General features: G+C 44.3%; 1 protein-coding gene across 2 annotated transcripts in view; it reads right to left on the reverse strand.

Moving 5' to 3' along the window:
* The window catches only part of PKHD1 (PKHD1 ciliary IPT domain containing fibrocystin/polyductin), a 975,887-nt gene that overhangs the window by 386,955 nt on the left and 574,553 nt on the right, over window positions 1-14,379 (reverse strand). For both annotated transcript variants that reach the window (XM_077489019.1, XM_077489018.1), the window contains 2 exons: window positions 7,260-7,395; window positions 1,166-1,412 (listed from right to left, as the gene is read on the reverse strand). In XM_077489019.1, the coding sequence (XP_077345145.1) occupies window positions 1,166-1,412; window positions 7,260-7,395 (383 nt within the window). The remainder of the gene's footprint in view (window positions 1-1,165; window positions 1,413-7,259; window positions 7,396-14,379) is intronic.

Raw genomic sequence — 14,379 nt, forward strand, 5'->3', positions numbered from 1 at the left:
GTGTCTCCGGCGCCCGCCTCCACCTCTGGCCACATACGGTACTGCACACCCCAGGGGCTTAAATCCTGCTCGTCTAGCGAGACAACTCTCAAAAATCGAGTGAGGATTTAAAAAAGAAAAAAACAGCTCGCATTGCGAAACGTTTGTAAACTGCGTTACTCGCAATCCAAGGTTTTATTGTATATATAGAAGAGGTGTATTCTTCCTTGAATCTTGGTGTGCTTAGTGTATTTCTTCCAGATCTGTGCAGTGATCTAGAGTGAGGCTTCTTGTAATAAGGACCGCTCACTGCTGCTCTTTCTCCTTGTGCAGGGTGACTGGTCTTCTCTCCGCCCCCTCCTGTAGTTTTCAGTAGGCAGCCTATAGTGGGTGGGGCCTGTTGGGTCCCTCCCACTGTTCTTCTCTCTGTACAGACTATGTACAGCACAGTGATTATGTCACTGTTACATTTACAAGGTAATATCTGGGTATGCAAAGGCATTTGGTGCGCACAAAGTGGATTAAAATTCTTGGCTATTGAGGAATATATTTAAATGAAAGTTTTTTTTTGCCTGGAATTCAGTAAAAATCTGCAGACATTTATTAAATTCGGAATAAGACAGAGAGAAAAGTAATCAGACATAACCATATAGGTACTGAAATCATAAGTATAAAGGTCAACATTCTATTTTTTAGGTTTTATTCCTAAGAACGTAAAGTAGAACTAAAGGCAAACATTTTTTTTTTTTCAATATAGACAGGGTAAGGGAGGGTTAGAACCCCTGTCATTTTTTTTTCATTATCTGTGTTCCAGAGATGGCGGAGATTTCCCTTCACTTCCTGTCCCACAGCCTAAGAGGAAGTAAGAAGAAATCCCTGCAAATTAAGGGAACTCCTTGGGGGACCCCCAGGTCACCAGAACTAGTGTCCCCATTGGAAGATTTCCTCTCTATTCCTGTTCTGGGGACAACCCAAAATTTGTGATTTTCTTTTACATTTTTAATTTTCTTTGATAATGGTAAACAGGACAAATAGAGAGGAAGAGTCTCTGTAACAGGGGCACAGACAGCAATAAAAACTGACAACTGCTGTAATCCCTCCCCACTCTGTCCAAAACCAAAAGAAAAGTTTATACTTTAAGAAAAGCCGGATTTACAACTTCATGTCATCTGCTGCCATTACTTACAGAGAGATGGTCGTGCGGTGGAACTTATTGTCGGCTGGGCAGACACTGGCTGGTACGCCACCGCTGATGTCAGCCTTTGCGAGGCAGCAGCCTGGAAGGATATCCGTGGTGGCCAGCAGGTGGCTCCCTTCCAAGCCAAAGAAAGAGCCATCAATGTCCTTCATTAAGGCACTGTGAGCAAATGGAAAGACCGATTTCCTGGGCGAATTTATGAATGAAAGTCTCCGATATTTTACTGTGAAGCCACCTAAGACAAATATATGGAAAATGTGGTATGATCAAGAAATAAACAATGGCGGCAACAGAAAAGGAACTAGACTTGAACTCAAAAAGAGAAGATTGATGTGTTATAGGGAACATCTAGAAATGTTAATTGTGCCTAAGCAGCGCCTGTTTGTCTTAAAGGGGTTGTAAAGGTAAATATTTTTTCACCTTAATGCATTCTATGCATTAAGGTGAAAAAACATCTGACAGTGCTGGCGCCCCCAGCCCCCCCGTTTTACTTACCTGACCCCTCGAAAGTCCCGCGCTCGCCTCCGACATCCTCTTTGCCGCTCAGCCTGGCAGCTGATTGGCTAGAGTGGATGGATTGAAAGCAGCGCAGCCATTGGCTCGCGCTGCTGTCAATCACATCCAATGACGGCTAGGCACTCCTGTCTTTTAGCTAGAAATGCGCAGTTTGAAATCATCGAAGGCACTGTAGCCTCTGACTGCCAGTCTCACCATATATGGGGCGAGATTTGGTGATGTCAGTAGTGTTCTGATCACTGTTCTCCTTGCTGGAGGAGAAGCTGTACCTGAGGAATGGCAGTCCAAGCATCTACCCACTTTTGCTTTATTCGTTCTGTGGATCTGTGCTTCCTCCACTGCTCCAGCTGCTTTTTTAAAATATAACAGCTAGGGATGGCTGAACGGTTCGCCCGGCGGTCGTTTCGCAGCGAATTTCGGCTGTTCGCCGTCCACCCGATCGGCGGACTATTGCCGCCGTTCGCCCGGCGGACTTCCGTGTTTACTGTGTAAAAGAACTTTGACCTATGATGACACATCCATCATGGGGTACAGGACAGCCAATTGAGACATTACAGCACATGGACACTTGGACATTCCCCCTAACTTATAAATAGACCCGATCCGGCGGCCATTTTACATTCTTTCTTCTGTCACTATAGGGAGAGGTTGCTGTGTGGAGCAGGGAGAGACTTCTGTGACCCAAATCGCTATTTATTAGGTCCACAGAAGTTATTTTAAGGACTGGTATCATGGTATAGGTGTTAGGTGTACTTCACGATATAGGTTTGAGGCAGTGCTGTGCTAGTGATTGTTGCAGCAGCCTGAGTGTCTTTTGTCAGTGTAGAGAAAGGGACAGGACACTGTGTGCTGCAGGGACAGTCAGTGTAAACATTAGCTGTTACTATTAGGTCCACAAAAGTGCAATTAAAGTTATTGTTCCAGCAGCCTCTGTTTTGTCAGTTTATATAGGGACAGGCAGGAAGCTGTGTGTGAGGCAGTGAGGGACAGTCAGTTTAATCAGTAGCTGTTACTATTAGGTCCACAAAGGTTCTTTTCAGGACTGGTATGGTAATAGGCTTGTACACGTATAATATTCTTTCTTCCAAATATAGAAAGAATATTATACTTGACTGCTGCCCTTCTGCTGCAGTCTGCTAATCATTCACAACCTACTTGTTCCACAAAGGTCCTTATAAGGACTGGTAAGGTCTAGGGTGCTACAGTACATAGGGTTGAGTGAGGTGCAGTCTGCTATTCCATAAGGACTGGTATAGGTCCACAATACATAGGGTTGAGGTGCACTACTGCTGACCGCTGCCCTATACTGCAGCAGTTCTTCATCAGTATAGGGACTGACGTACAGTCTGCTAATCATTCACAACCTACTTGTTCCACAAAGGTCCTTATAAGGACTGGTAAGGTCTAGGGTGCTACAGTACATAGGGTTGAGTGAGGTACAGTCTGCTATTCCTTAAGGACTGGTATAGGTCCACAATATATATGACTTCCTCCTGGGGCTGCTTATTATGAGGGGCTCCCACCATCCCTGTGCTGTGCTGACTTCCTCCTGGGGCTGTACCTCTGCTGTGCATATTATGAGGGGCTCCCACCATCCCTGTGCTATGCTCATTATGAGGGGCTCCCACCATCCCTGTGCTGTGCTGACTTCCTCCTGGGGCTGCTTACGGTGCAGGTTGTCAGTGCTGTATATCACGGTGCTGGTGTGAGTGCTTTATGTCACGCTGCTGATGTCAGTGCTCTCTATCACGGTGCTGCTGTCAGTGCTGTATGCCACAGTGCTGGTGTTAGTGCTTTATGTCACGCTGCTGATGTCAGTGCTCTCTATCACGGTGCTGTTGTCAGATGACTCTATCACGGTGCAGGTGTCATTGCTGTATGTCACGCTGCTGATGTCAGTGCTCTCTATCACAGTGCTGCTGTTAGTGCTGTATATCACGGTGCTGGTGTTAGTGCTTTATGTCACGCTGCTGATGTCAGTGCTCTCTATCACGGTGCTGGTGTCAGATCACTCTATCACGGTGCAGGTGTCATTGTTGTATGTCACGCTGCTGATGTCAGTGCTCTCTATCACGGTGCTGCTGTCAGTGCTGTATATCACGGTGCTGGTGTTAGTGCTTTATGTCATGCTGCTGATGTCAGTGCTCTCTATCATGGTGCTGTTGTCAGATCACTCTATCACGGTGCAGGTGTCATTGCTGTATGTCACGCTGCTGATGTCAGTGCTCTCTATCACGGTGCTGCTGTCAGTGCTGTATATCACGGTGCTGGTGTTAGTGCTTTATGTCACGCTGCTTATGTCAGTGCTCTCTATCACGGTGCTGGTGTCAGATCACTCTATCACGGTGCAGGTGTCATTGCTGTATGTCACGCTGCTGATGATCATCTCCTGCACCCTCTTCTTTGCCTACCCTGACCTTCCCTCTCCTCCATTGCCTTCATGCGCTCCACAGTCCTGAATTGTCACAACAATTTCCCATATAAAAAAAGAATGCTTGTAGTTGTCGATCCCAGATTCACCTCATACATGTGTTATGTCATTGGCCATGTGGTGGGACTATGTTTGCACAGCTAGTAATTATTTTGTGGCTGCAAATTTGACCTGTAGGTTTGCAAAGTTCGCCTCCCATTGAAGTCAATGGGGCCCACCGCGAACGTTGCGGTTCGCAAACTATCGGCCGCGTTCGCGGTGCGCGTTCGCGAAACGTCCCGTCGGAAGTTCGTCCATCACTAATAACAGCTCCCACAGTACAGGTCTTCCTTAACAGCGATATTCGGGATGCACTGATATCGTATTGGTGCCCATACCAAGCATTTACACGACTATCAGTAGTCGTGCAAATGCTCCCGATCCCGAAAATGATACTTTGCGTCAATACAAAATGAATGGGTGCAAAACACACTGTAAAGAATCGCATGCGATTTGCCCCACTGCTCCTGGGTGTGTGCATAGAAAGGGAAATTTGCCATTTAGAGGACAGTTTATAAAATTTTTTAGAACTCACAGTACATATCTGGCCAAATGCTAAATGATAGCAATTCATGGCCACTGGAGGTACTCTCAGGGCTGAAGGAGATGTATAGGCAGTCCGCCCTATACCCATGGGGTCCCGGGAAACTTCTCCTCCAGCCCTGTGATCATCTCCAGCGACTGTGATTTGCTATCATCGGCAGGACCGGGACACCTATGCAGAATTTGCATTTGGCCAGATATGTACTATGAGCGCCAACATTTTTAACCACTTGCATAGTATACGGCGGCAGGTTGGCTTTCCTGCGCAAATCGCTGTATATGTACGGGGGCTCCTTTAAGAGCCATAGCACGCTGGGGGATCCAAAGCACATGGCTGTCCACCCGCTATCGCGGGCACGAGAGCCAGAACGAGAATTTGTGTGTTTACACGCACAAATCCTCGTTCTGACAGGGGAGTAGAGACAGATCTGCTGTTTGCAGTAATTGCGAATAGCGATATGTCTCCTCCCCCAATCAGTCTCACCCCCCCCCACAGTTAGAAACACTAACTAGGGAACACATTTAACCCCTTGATCGCCCCCTAGTGTTAACCCCTTTACTGCCAGCGAAATTTAGACAGTAATCAGTGCTTTTTTATAGCACTGATTGCTGTCTAAATGTCACTGGTCCCAAAAATGTGTCAAAAGTGTCCGATCTGTCCGCCGAAATTTCCTGCTAAAAATCGCAGATCGCCGCCATTACTAGTAAAAAATAACTAAATAAATTATAAAAATGCCATAAATCTATTCCCTATTTTGTAGATGCTATAACTTTTGCACAAACCAATCAACATATGCTTATTGGGATTTTTTTTTTAACCACAAATATGTAGAAGAATACACTTTGGCTTAAACTGATAAAGATATAATTTTTTTTAAATGTTTTTTTTGGACATTTATTATAGCAATAAGTAAAAAAATATATTATTTTTTTTCAAAATTGTCGCTCTTTTTTTTTTTGTTTATAGTGCAAAAAATTAAAACCACAGAGATGAGCAAATACACCCAAAAGAAAGCTCTATTTGTGTGAAAAAAAAGACGTTAATTTAGTTTGGGTACGGCGTCCCAGGACTACGCAATTGTCAGTTAAATGATGCAGTCGTATCGCAAAAAGTGGCCTGGTCATTAAGGGGGCAAATCCTTCCGGGGCTAAAGTGGTTAATAAACTTCCCACTAGATGGTACTTTTCTCATTCTATATTTTCACACACACACAGGAGCAGTGGGGGAAATTGCATGCGATTCGGACAGGAATCACACCGCATGCCTGTTCAAAATGCATACGATTCTTTGCAGTGCAATTTGCATCAAATTTTTTAGTATTGACACAAATCTCTCCCCAAAGTATTGGAACTCATACTTGCAGATAAAAAAAATGGTATCGGTGCAACCCTATTTGATATATTCAAATAATATAAAGTAAAGTAAAAAGGGTTTCAAAGCGGTAAAACAAAAAGTATTAACTGTGACCTAGTACATTTCCCTGTTCCCCCAATGGATGTTCTTCTCTCCTGAAGAAGCTCATTTGACGCGAAACATGTAGAGCGGTAGTACAGATATATGATTTGAAGTTGACATGCAAATGAGGGATTTTTTTATGAAATATTTTTAATGACAGTAATAAAATATTTTTATAATTAAAAATACTATATTCTTTATTTAATGACACCTTTAAAGTCCCAAAGTTGGCTGTTTTTTTTCACATGTTCTTACAATGTTTATTAGCCCTAGTTTACAATATATACACACTCATGCTAGAGGGCAGATTTCATATTATGTAAAGGAGGACTTTAGGTTGAAATCCTCACTTGCGAAGCATAACATTTTGGAATATAGGTGAATAAGTGAATGATTTTGTGCCCATTTACATCTATGCACATGCATTGCTTGACGCAATAATTGCAGCTATTTATATTCTATGGGTCCTCAGTGAAAGAAAGTTCCCAATTCTTTTTTTTCCCTAATGCACTGAATGTGTTTTCTGATGTGTACATTGTAGTGCGCATAATACAGACATTGTTTGCCTATTGTCTGTATGCACATTGGGAGCCCATTAGACACTATTGTCTGTCAAGGAAGTGAAGAGCAATCACCCCAATGGGAACACAGACTGCAAAATCTTGACCGAGGGTCTATTCCTTTCCCAGTAAAAAAAAAAAAAAAGTATCCCGCAGTACTTCTATTCTGCCATTAGATGTCCTCAGTCATCCATGTTCAATGACTGCCAGCATCATTCAATACCTGCCCTAAGCCTGTGACTAGACAGTGAAAGGAGAAGCAGCACAGCAATGAGCTCTGCCACTGTTTTCTCCTTCTATCAGCATGCTTTTATACCAACTGGCTCTGTGTGCTGCTTCTCCTTTCCACAGTCTGAGCTGTGCTGTACTGTACAGGGAATGCAAGAGGTTGATATCAAGTCACATTCAGGTACTTACACTACTTGCATTTCCATAAATAAATAAAAAGAATATAATACTACATTCATTTGTGTCTTTCATAATTGACTGGAGCTCAGATTTCAAGCAGTGTGTAAATGTGTATCTCCTCCCCCTCACCTTGTCCCCTCATACAACCGGTACATGTGCTCAAGGCGCTGCACGTCTGACGGTCAAAGTTCATAAACGTTGTGTTAGAGATGACCAACTGGAACCTTTTTGGAGTAGCAACACCAGACATCATACAAGGCATGTCCTGTGAACGAATAAAGAAAAAAATGTAATTGATTATCAACCAGAGGCCCGCGGCACAGAGGACACATCCCAAGAAATAGACAAAATATTCTTTGGAGAGCTAACTTCCCATATAGCCAGTGCATCAATTTATTACAAATTTCAACATTTAAAATCATAACAAAGAGATGTTTATCAAGTCATATGCAATCTAGAGGTACAGTACAGTGGTTTCTGCTCAACATGTTTCACCAGGATATGGCTTCTTCAGGATAATTTTTAGTAACTGCACACAATATCAGACAATGGACTGGCTAAATGTGAAATTAGATGTATAAATGTGTACAACATTTGTTTTTCTATTGTATTTCTATCATTTTTCCATAGTTCTAGTGATATTGTGTACAGTAACCCAAAAGTCTCCTGAAGAAACCATATCCTGGTGAAACATGTTGAGCAGAAACCACTGTACTATACATCTAGGTTGCATGTGACGTGATAAAAAATCTTTTTATGATGATTTTAAATGTTGAAATTATAATAGATAATATTTTAATATGATGTAGCATTGATTTGTTGGGCACCTTAGAATTCCCTTTACACTCCAAAGAATATTTTGAATAAAATAAAAATTTTAAAGGCAAGTTACATGTGACCAGGGCCGGCACAAGGGGTGGGCAGGAAGAGTGACTGCCCAGGGTTCAATGCTTTATTGCAGGGATGGGGCACCCTGTGCCAGTTGCTTCTCTTACAAGGCTGGCAGGAGTAATGACAGCAACATCACTGCTAACCCTAACCATAAGGGAAGGGGGGTGCAATTTGGTGTCTTTGCCCTGGGCACTGGATGACCTTGTCCTGGCACTGCACGTGACAGTTATTTATTGTAATTAGGCTTATGATGAAAGTACGTTATATGACATAAATTTATGCTATCAGAACAGAATCATGAGATCTGCCCCTGAGGACTTCTTGTTGCGGGTGTAAGCTCCAGGGCTTCCGAGTTCATCTTTACTCCACTGCTTAAAGAATATGTAAACCCCACATTTCACAATCCTGATATGAGCCTGCTGTACCATGTACTTGTATGAAAAAAGTATTCTGATCTCTTTGTATTGCTTCTTTTGTGTGAAATCCCTGGTGTTCCTGCTAGTTCCTGTGCTTTACAAGTAAAAAAAACTGACCCCACTAGGCATGTGAGCACAGCTTGGTCAGTTTTGTAGCTGTGCAGGGACTCTCAGCCCCCTCTCCTCCATTGACCAGACTTGTGCAAAACACACACACCCTACACAGCCATTTACTCAGAAGATCAGTGTACTGTTCTGCTGTTTTTCCTCCCCCATCTCTGTGAACTCTCTGCAGCAGAGAACAGAGGGTATGTGATCACTTATAAAAAAGAGAAAAAAAGTTATTTATAATATTTTTTTTATATCTATGCACAAATGTTTTGCCTTGTATTTCTATTTTAAACTGAACGGGTTGTTTTACAAGGTCATAGTTTATACCGTATCTCACAATAATGAGTACACCCCTCACATTTATGTAAATATTTTATTCTATCTTTTCATGTGACAACACTGAAGAAATGACACTTTGCTACAATGTAAAGTAGTGAGTGTACAGCTTGTATAACAGCGTAAATTTGCTGTCCCCTCAAAATAACTCAACACATAGCCATTAAAGAGGGAGTCCACTGGAAAAAAAAAATGATTAAAAGCCAGCAGCTATAAATACTGCAGCTGTTGACTTTTAATAAATAGACATTCACCTGTCCCAGGTTCCAGCGATGTCAGCAGCTGAGGCCAATTGATCGCTCGGCTCGCGGCTGCTGCCGCTGCCATTCTAGGTGAGGGAATCAGGAAGTGAAGCGTTGCGGCTTCACTTCCCGGTTCCCTATTGCGCATGGGAATGGGAATGGTCCGCGCTGTCTCTGGGACCCATGTGTGTCCCAGCAGACAGAGCGGCGGGACAGGGAGAAGCATAGACTCCCGTGGGAGTCTATGCCCGGAAGTGGGTGCAAATACCTGTCTACCTGTATACCTGGGGACTGTGACATCATAATGGGTGGGGACATCATCCAGCGTTGATGACAGAGACAGAGACGAGGCAACATCTGAAGAAAAGAAGAGAAAAACAGAAGACAGCGACAGCGGTGACAGAAGACCGGGCCACCGCCTGTAAAAGACCTAGAAGAAGGCGCGGTGGCCCAGCAAGAAGAACCGAAGAGGGGGACAAGACCCCCGAAGAGGGAGATAAGACCCCCGAAGTCGGAAGAAGAGGACGGCGGCGAAGAAGAAAGCCGGGCTCCTCCGCTAGCAAAAGAGCTAGCAGAAGATAGCAGAGGAGTCCGGCGAGAAGACCCCCGAAGACAGACAGAAGACCCCCGGAGCTGTGCAATAAAATATTTTAACCCTTGTGTGTTGTGTTTTACTTTTACTTTTTTCCACAGGTGAATGGCTAGGGGTACATTGTACCCCATACTCATTCACGTAGGGTGGGGGGCCGGTATCCGGGGGCCCCTTTATTAAAGGGGGCTCCCGGATTCCGATAAGCCCCCCGCCCACAGACCCCGACAACCAACGGCCAGGGTTGTCGGGAAGAGGCCCTTGTCCTCATCAACATGGGGACAAGGCACCCCCCCGTGTTGAGGGCACGCGGCCTGGTACGGCTCAGGAAGGGTCCATACCAGGTGACGGGGCCAGCGACGCCTCCTTCGCTGGCCCCGCCTACCTGGAGACGCGCTCAAAATGAGCGGACTGTCCTCCGCGTGTGTGGGCGAGTCCGTTCATTTCAAATGTACAGCGGATAGTCCGGCGGACTTAGTACACCGTATTAGTCCGCTGAAAAAGTGCCGTGTGTGGGCAAGTAGCTCGTTCGGAAAGTCCGGCGGACAGTCCGGCGGGAGTTTGCCAGACTAAGTCCGCCGGATAGTCAGCTACGTGTGTACGCGGCATTAATCTAGGATTACCTGTAGGTCAAAGTGTGTTGTAAGGGTTTACAACCACTTTAACTGACAATTGTGTGATGTGGCTCCCAAACAAAATTGATGTCCTTTTTTCCCCACAAATAGAGCTTTTTCTATTTGTTTTTATTTTTTGCACTATAAACAAAAATAGAGTGGCAATTTTGAATATAAATACATTCTTTTTTACTTTTTGCTATAATAAATATCCTCAAAAAATACATAAAAAAACATTTTTTTCCTCAGTTTAGGCCTAAACATATTCTTCTACATATTTTTGGTAAAAAAAAAAAATCGCAATAAGCGTATATTGATTGGTTTGCACAAAAGTTATAGCGTCTACAAAATAGGGGATATTTTTACGTTTTTTTTATTACTATTTTTTTTACTAGTAATGGCAGCTATCAGATTTTTATCGTGACTGCGACATTATGGCAGACACATTGGACAATTTTGACACATTTTTGGGACCATTGGGTTTAATACAGCGATCAGTGCGATTAAAATTGCATTGATTACTGTAAAAATGTTACTGGCAGTGAAGGGGTTAACACTAGGGGGCAGTGAAGGGGTTAATATGTGTCCTAGGGAGTGTTCTAACTGAAGGGGGGATGGGACTGTGCAGGGAAACTAAAAGATTGCTATTCATACTGGAGGGAAAATGGCCAATTGGGCCCAATTTGGACATTTTCACTTAGGGGTGTACTCACTTTTGTTGCCAGTGATTTAGACATTAATGCACATCCATTTGTCACTAACTGCATGTAAATACTTAGATGTGCAGTTGCATTTGAACAGCAGTCTGTCAGCCTGTCATTGATTTGTATGGTCTTCCTCACTGTGGCTGATCCCAAACATTTGTGATCTCCGCTGCAGAAATACTGTACATTCGGCCTGGCTGGTCCACACCCAAAGGGGAGGCTAGACATAGTCCCGGCACTGCCCCTTCTCCTATGGAACCTTTCCCTTTACGGCTAAGTACTGTCCCTGCCAGACAGGGCACCTGTCTCCCTACACTAGCTACTTGCATAAAGCACAGCAAACCCAGGAGCCGGAGACTGCCTGATCCAAGATGACTCCCTCCAATCACAGCCCATCTGTACCATGTGATTAGCAGTGGCCAATCACAGTTAACTACAGTAGTAAACACTGATTGAATCAATTTATTTAGTAAAAATTGTTGCTTATAACAGTGAAATTCACTGGTATACGCAATCACAGTGTGTAAAAAAATAAAAATAAAAATCCTGATTACTTACCCAGAGTAGTACAATGTTACAGTATGTAAAGGAAATCGTTAAAAAAAATAAAAATAAAAAATTCAACTTCAGCAAAAACTTGCCATGCCTCTTACCAAATACCTTGGACTGTCTACTTTCCAAAAAGGGGTATTTTGGGGGATATTTGTTCTGTTGTTTTTTGGGCCTCAAGAAATGAGAGGTACATGAGAGGCCGTCAGTACATCAGGATTGCTCGATTTTCAGATATGAGTATACAGTGCCTTGAAAAAGTATTGATACCCCTTGACATTTTCCACATTTTGTCATGTTACAACCAAAAACATAAATGTATTTTATTGTTATTATGATAGACCAACACAAAGTGGTACATACCGTATATACTCGAGTATAAGCCGAGATTTTCAGCCTCTTTTTTGAGGCTGAAAGTGCCCCCCTCGGCTTATACTCGAGTCATCGCTGTCTGCCTGCTCGATCAGCGTGTCGAGCAGACAGACAGCGGCCATTCTATTCTAATTCAAAAGCCGCGCCTCCGGCTCCGCCTTCGCCTGTGATAGGCGGAACACTGAATTTCCCAGCAGCCTGTGTTCCGCCTATCACGGACATCCGCTCATCCTCGTACTACGGACGAGGATGAAAGGATGGCCGTGATAGGCGGAACACAGACTGCTGGGAAATTGTGTTCCGCCTATCACAGACAGGGAGGCGCGGCATTTGAACAGGAAAATGGGCGCCGACGAAGAGCGGTGATCCTGGGACGGGACCGGACGGAGGCTCGGCTCGGCTCGGGACGGGACGGGACCGGACGGAGTCTCGGGACGGGACGGGACCGGACCGGACGGAGGCTCGGCTCGGGACGGGACGGGACCGGACGGAGGCTCGGGACCGGACGGAGGCTGGGGACACAGGTAGGCTGGACACACAAGGCCTCACACACACACACACACACACACACACACACACACACACACACACACACACACACACACACACACACACACACACACACACACAGGGATGGATGGATGGATGGACACACACACAGGGATGGACAGGCATATCTCACCCTCGGCTTATACACGAGTCAATAGGTTTCCCAGTTTTTTGGGGGTAAATTGGGGGCCTCGGCTTATACTCGGGTCGGCCTATACTCGAGTATATACGGTAATTGTCAAGTGGAAGAAAAATGATACATGGTTTTCAAACTTTTTTGCAAATAAAGATCTAAACAGTGTGGCGTTTATATTCAGCCCCCCTAAGTCAATGCTTTATAGAACCCACTTTCGATGCAATCACAGCTACAAGTCTTTTTGGGGATGCCTCTACTGGCTTTACACATTTAGAGAGTGACATTTTGTCCATTCTTCTTTGCAAAATAGCGCAAGCTCTGTCAGATTGGATGGAGAGTGTCTGGAAACAGCAAATTTCAAGTCCTGCCACATACTCTCAATTGGATTTAGGACTGGCTTTTGACTGGGCCATTCTAACACTTGAATGTGCTTTGATCTAAACCATTCCATTGTAGCTCTGGTTGTCAGTGTAGGGTCGTTGTCCTGCTGGAAGGTGAACCTCCGCCCTAGTCTCGAGTCTTTTGTAGACTCTAACAGGTTTTCTTCTTAAGGCCCATACACACGATCAGACTTTTTGACAACAAACATGCAAATTAGCTGTTTTGGAGCAACATCCGACCGTGTGTACGCTCCATCGGACAAACTTTTTGGGTTTTCATCGGACTTTTGTTGGCTGTGCAAATGGACAAACTTTCTGGCAACAAAAGTCCGATGGAGCAAAGTCTGATCGTGTGTACAGAAAACCATAGGACTTTTGTACAAAGTACAAACAGGCATGCTCAGAACCAATGCAAAAGATCAGACAGCAATACAGAAGTTGACCAAAGGTGGCGGTAAAGAGCAGAAAAACCACATGATTTGGTGAAAGTTGGCTGAAAAAGTCCTGCTGTGTGAATGCAATACAAGTTCAGGGCCGACGCCCTTTGTACAAAAATCCAAGGGAAAGTTTGTACAAAGTCCTATCGTGTGTATGAGGCTTAAGATTGCCCTGTATTTGGCTCCATCTATCTTCCCATCAACTCTGACCAGCTAACCTGTTCCTGCTGAAGAAAAGCATACCCACAACATGAAGCTGCCACCACCATGTTTCACAGTGGGAATGGTGTGTTCAGGGTGCTGTACAGTGTTAGTTTTCCACCACACATATGTTTTGCTTTTAGGCCAAAAAGTTCAATTTTGGTCTCATCTGACCAGAGCACCTTCTTCCACATGTTTGCTGTGTCCCCTACATGGCTTCTTGCAAACTGCAAATGGGACTTCTTATGGATTTCTTTCAAGAATGGCTTTCTTCTTGCCACTCTTCCATAAAGGCCAGATTTGTGGAGTGCAAGACTAATAGTTGTCCTGTGGTCAGATTCTCCCACCTGAGCTGTAGATCTCTGCAGCTCCTCCAGAGTTACCATGGGCCTCTTGGCTGCTCCCCTGATTAATGTTCTCCTTGCCCGGCCTGGCAGTTTAGGTGGATGGCCATGTCATGGTAGGTTTGCAGTTGTGCCATACTCTTTCCATTTTCAGATGATGGATTGAACAGTGTTCTGTGAGATGTTCAAAGCTTAGATAGTTTTTTATAACCTAACCCCCCACTTTAAACTTCTCCACAGCTTTATCCCTGACCTGTCTGGTGTGTTACTTGACCTTCATAATGCTGTTTGTTCACTAAGGTTCTCTAACAAACCTCTGAGGGCTTCACAGAACAGCTGTATTGATACTGAGATTAAATTACACACAAGTGGACTCTA

Source organism: Lithobates pipiens, unplaced genomic scaffold (assembly GCF_037356315.1).
Source record: "Lithobates pipiens isolate NorthernLeopardFrog02 unplaced genomic scaffold, aLitPip1_a1.2 Scaffold_18, whole genome shotgun sequence".
Taxonomy (NCBI): Eukaryota; Metazoa; Chordata; class Amphibia; order Anura; family Ranidae; genus Lithobates; species Lithobates pipiens.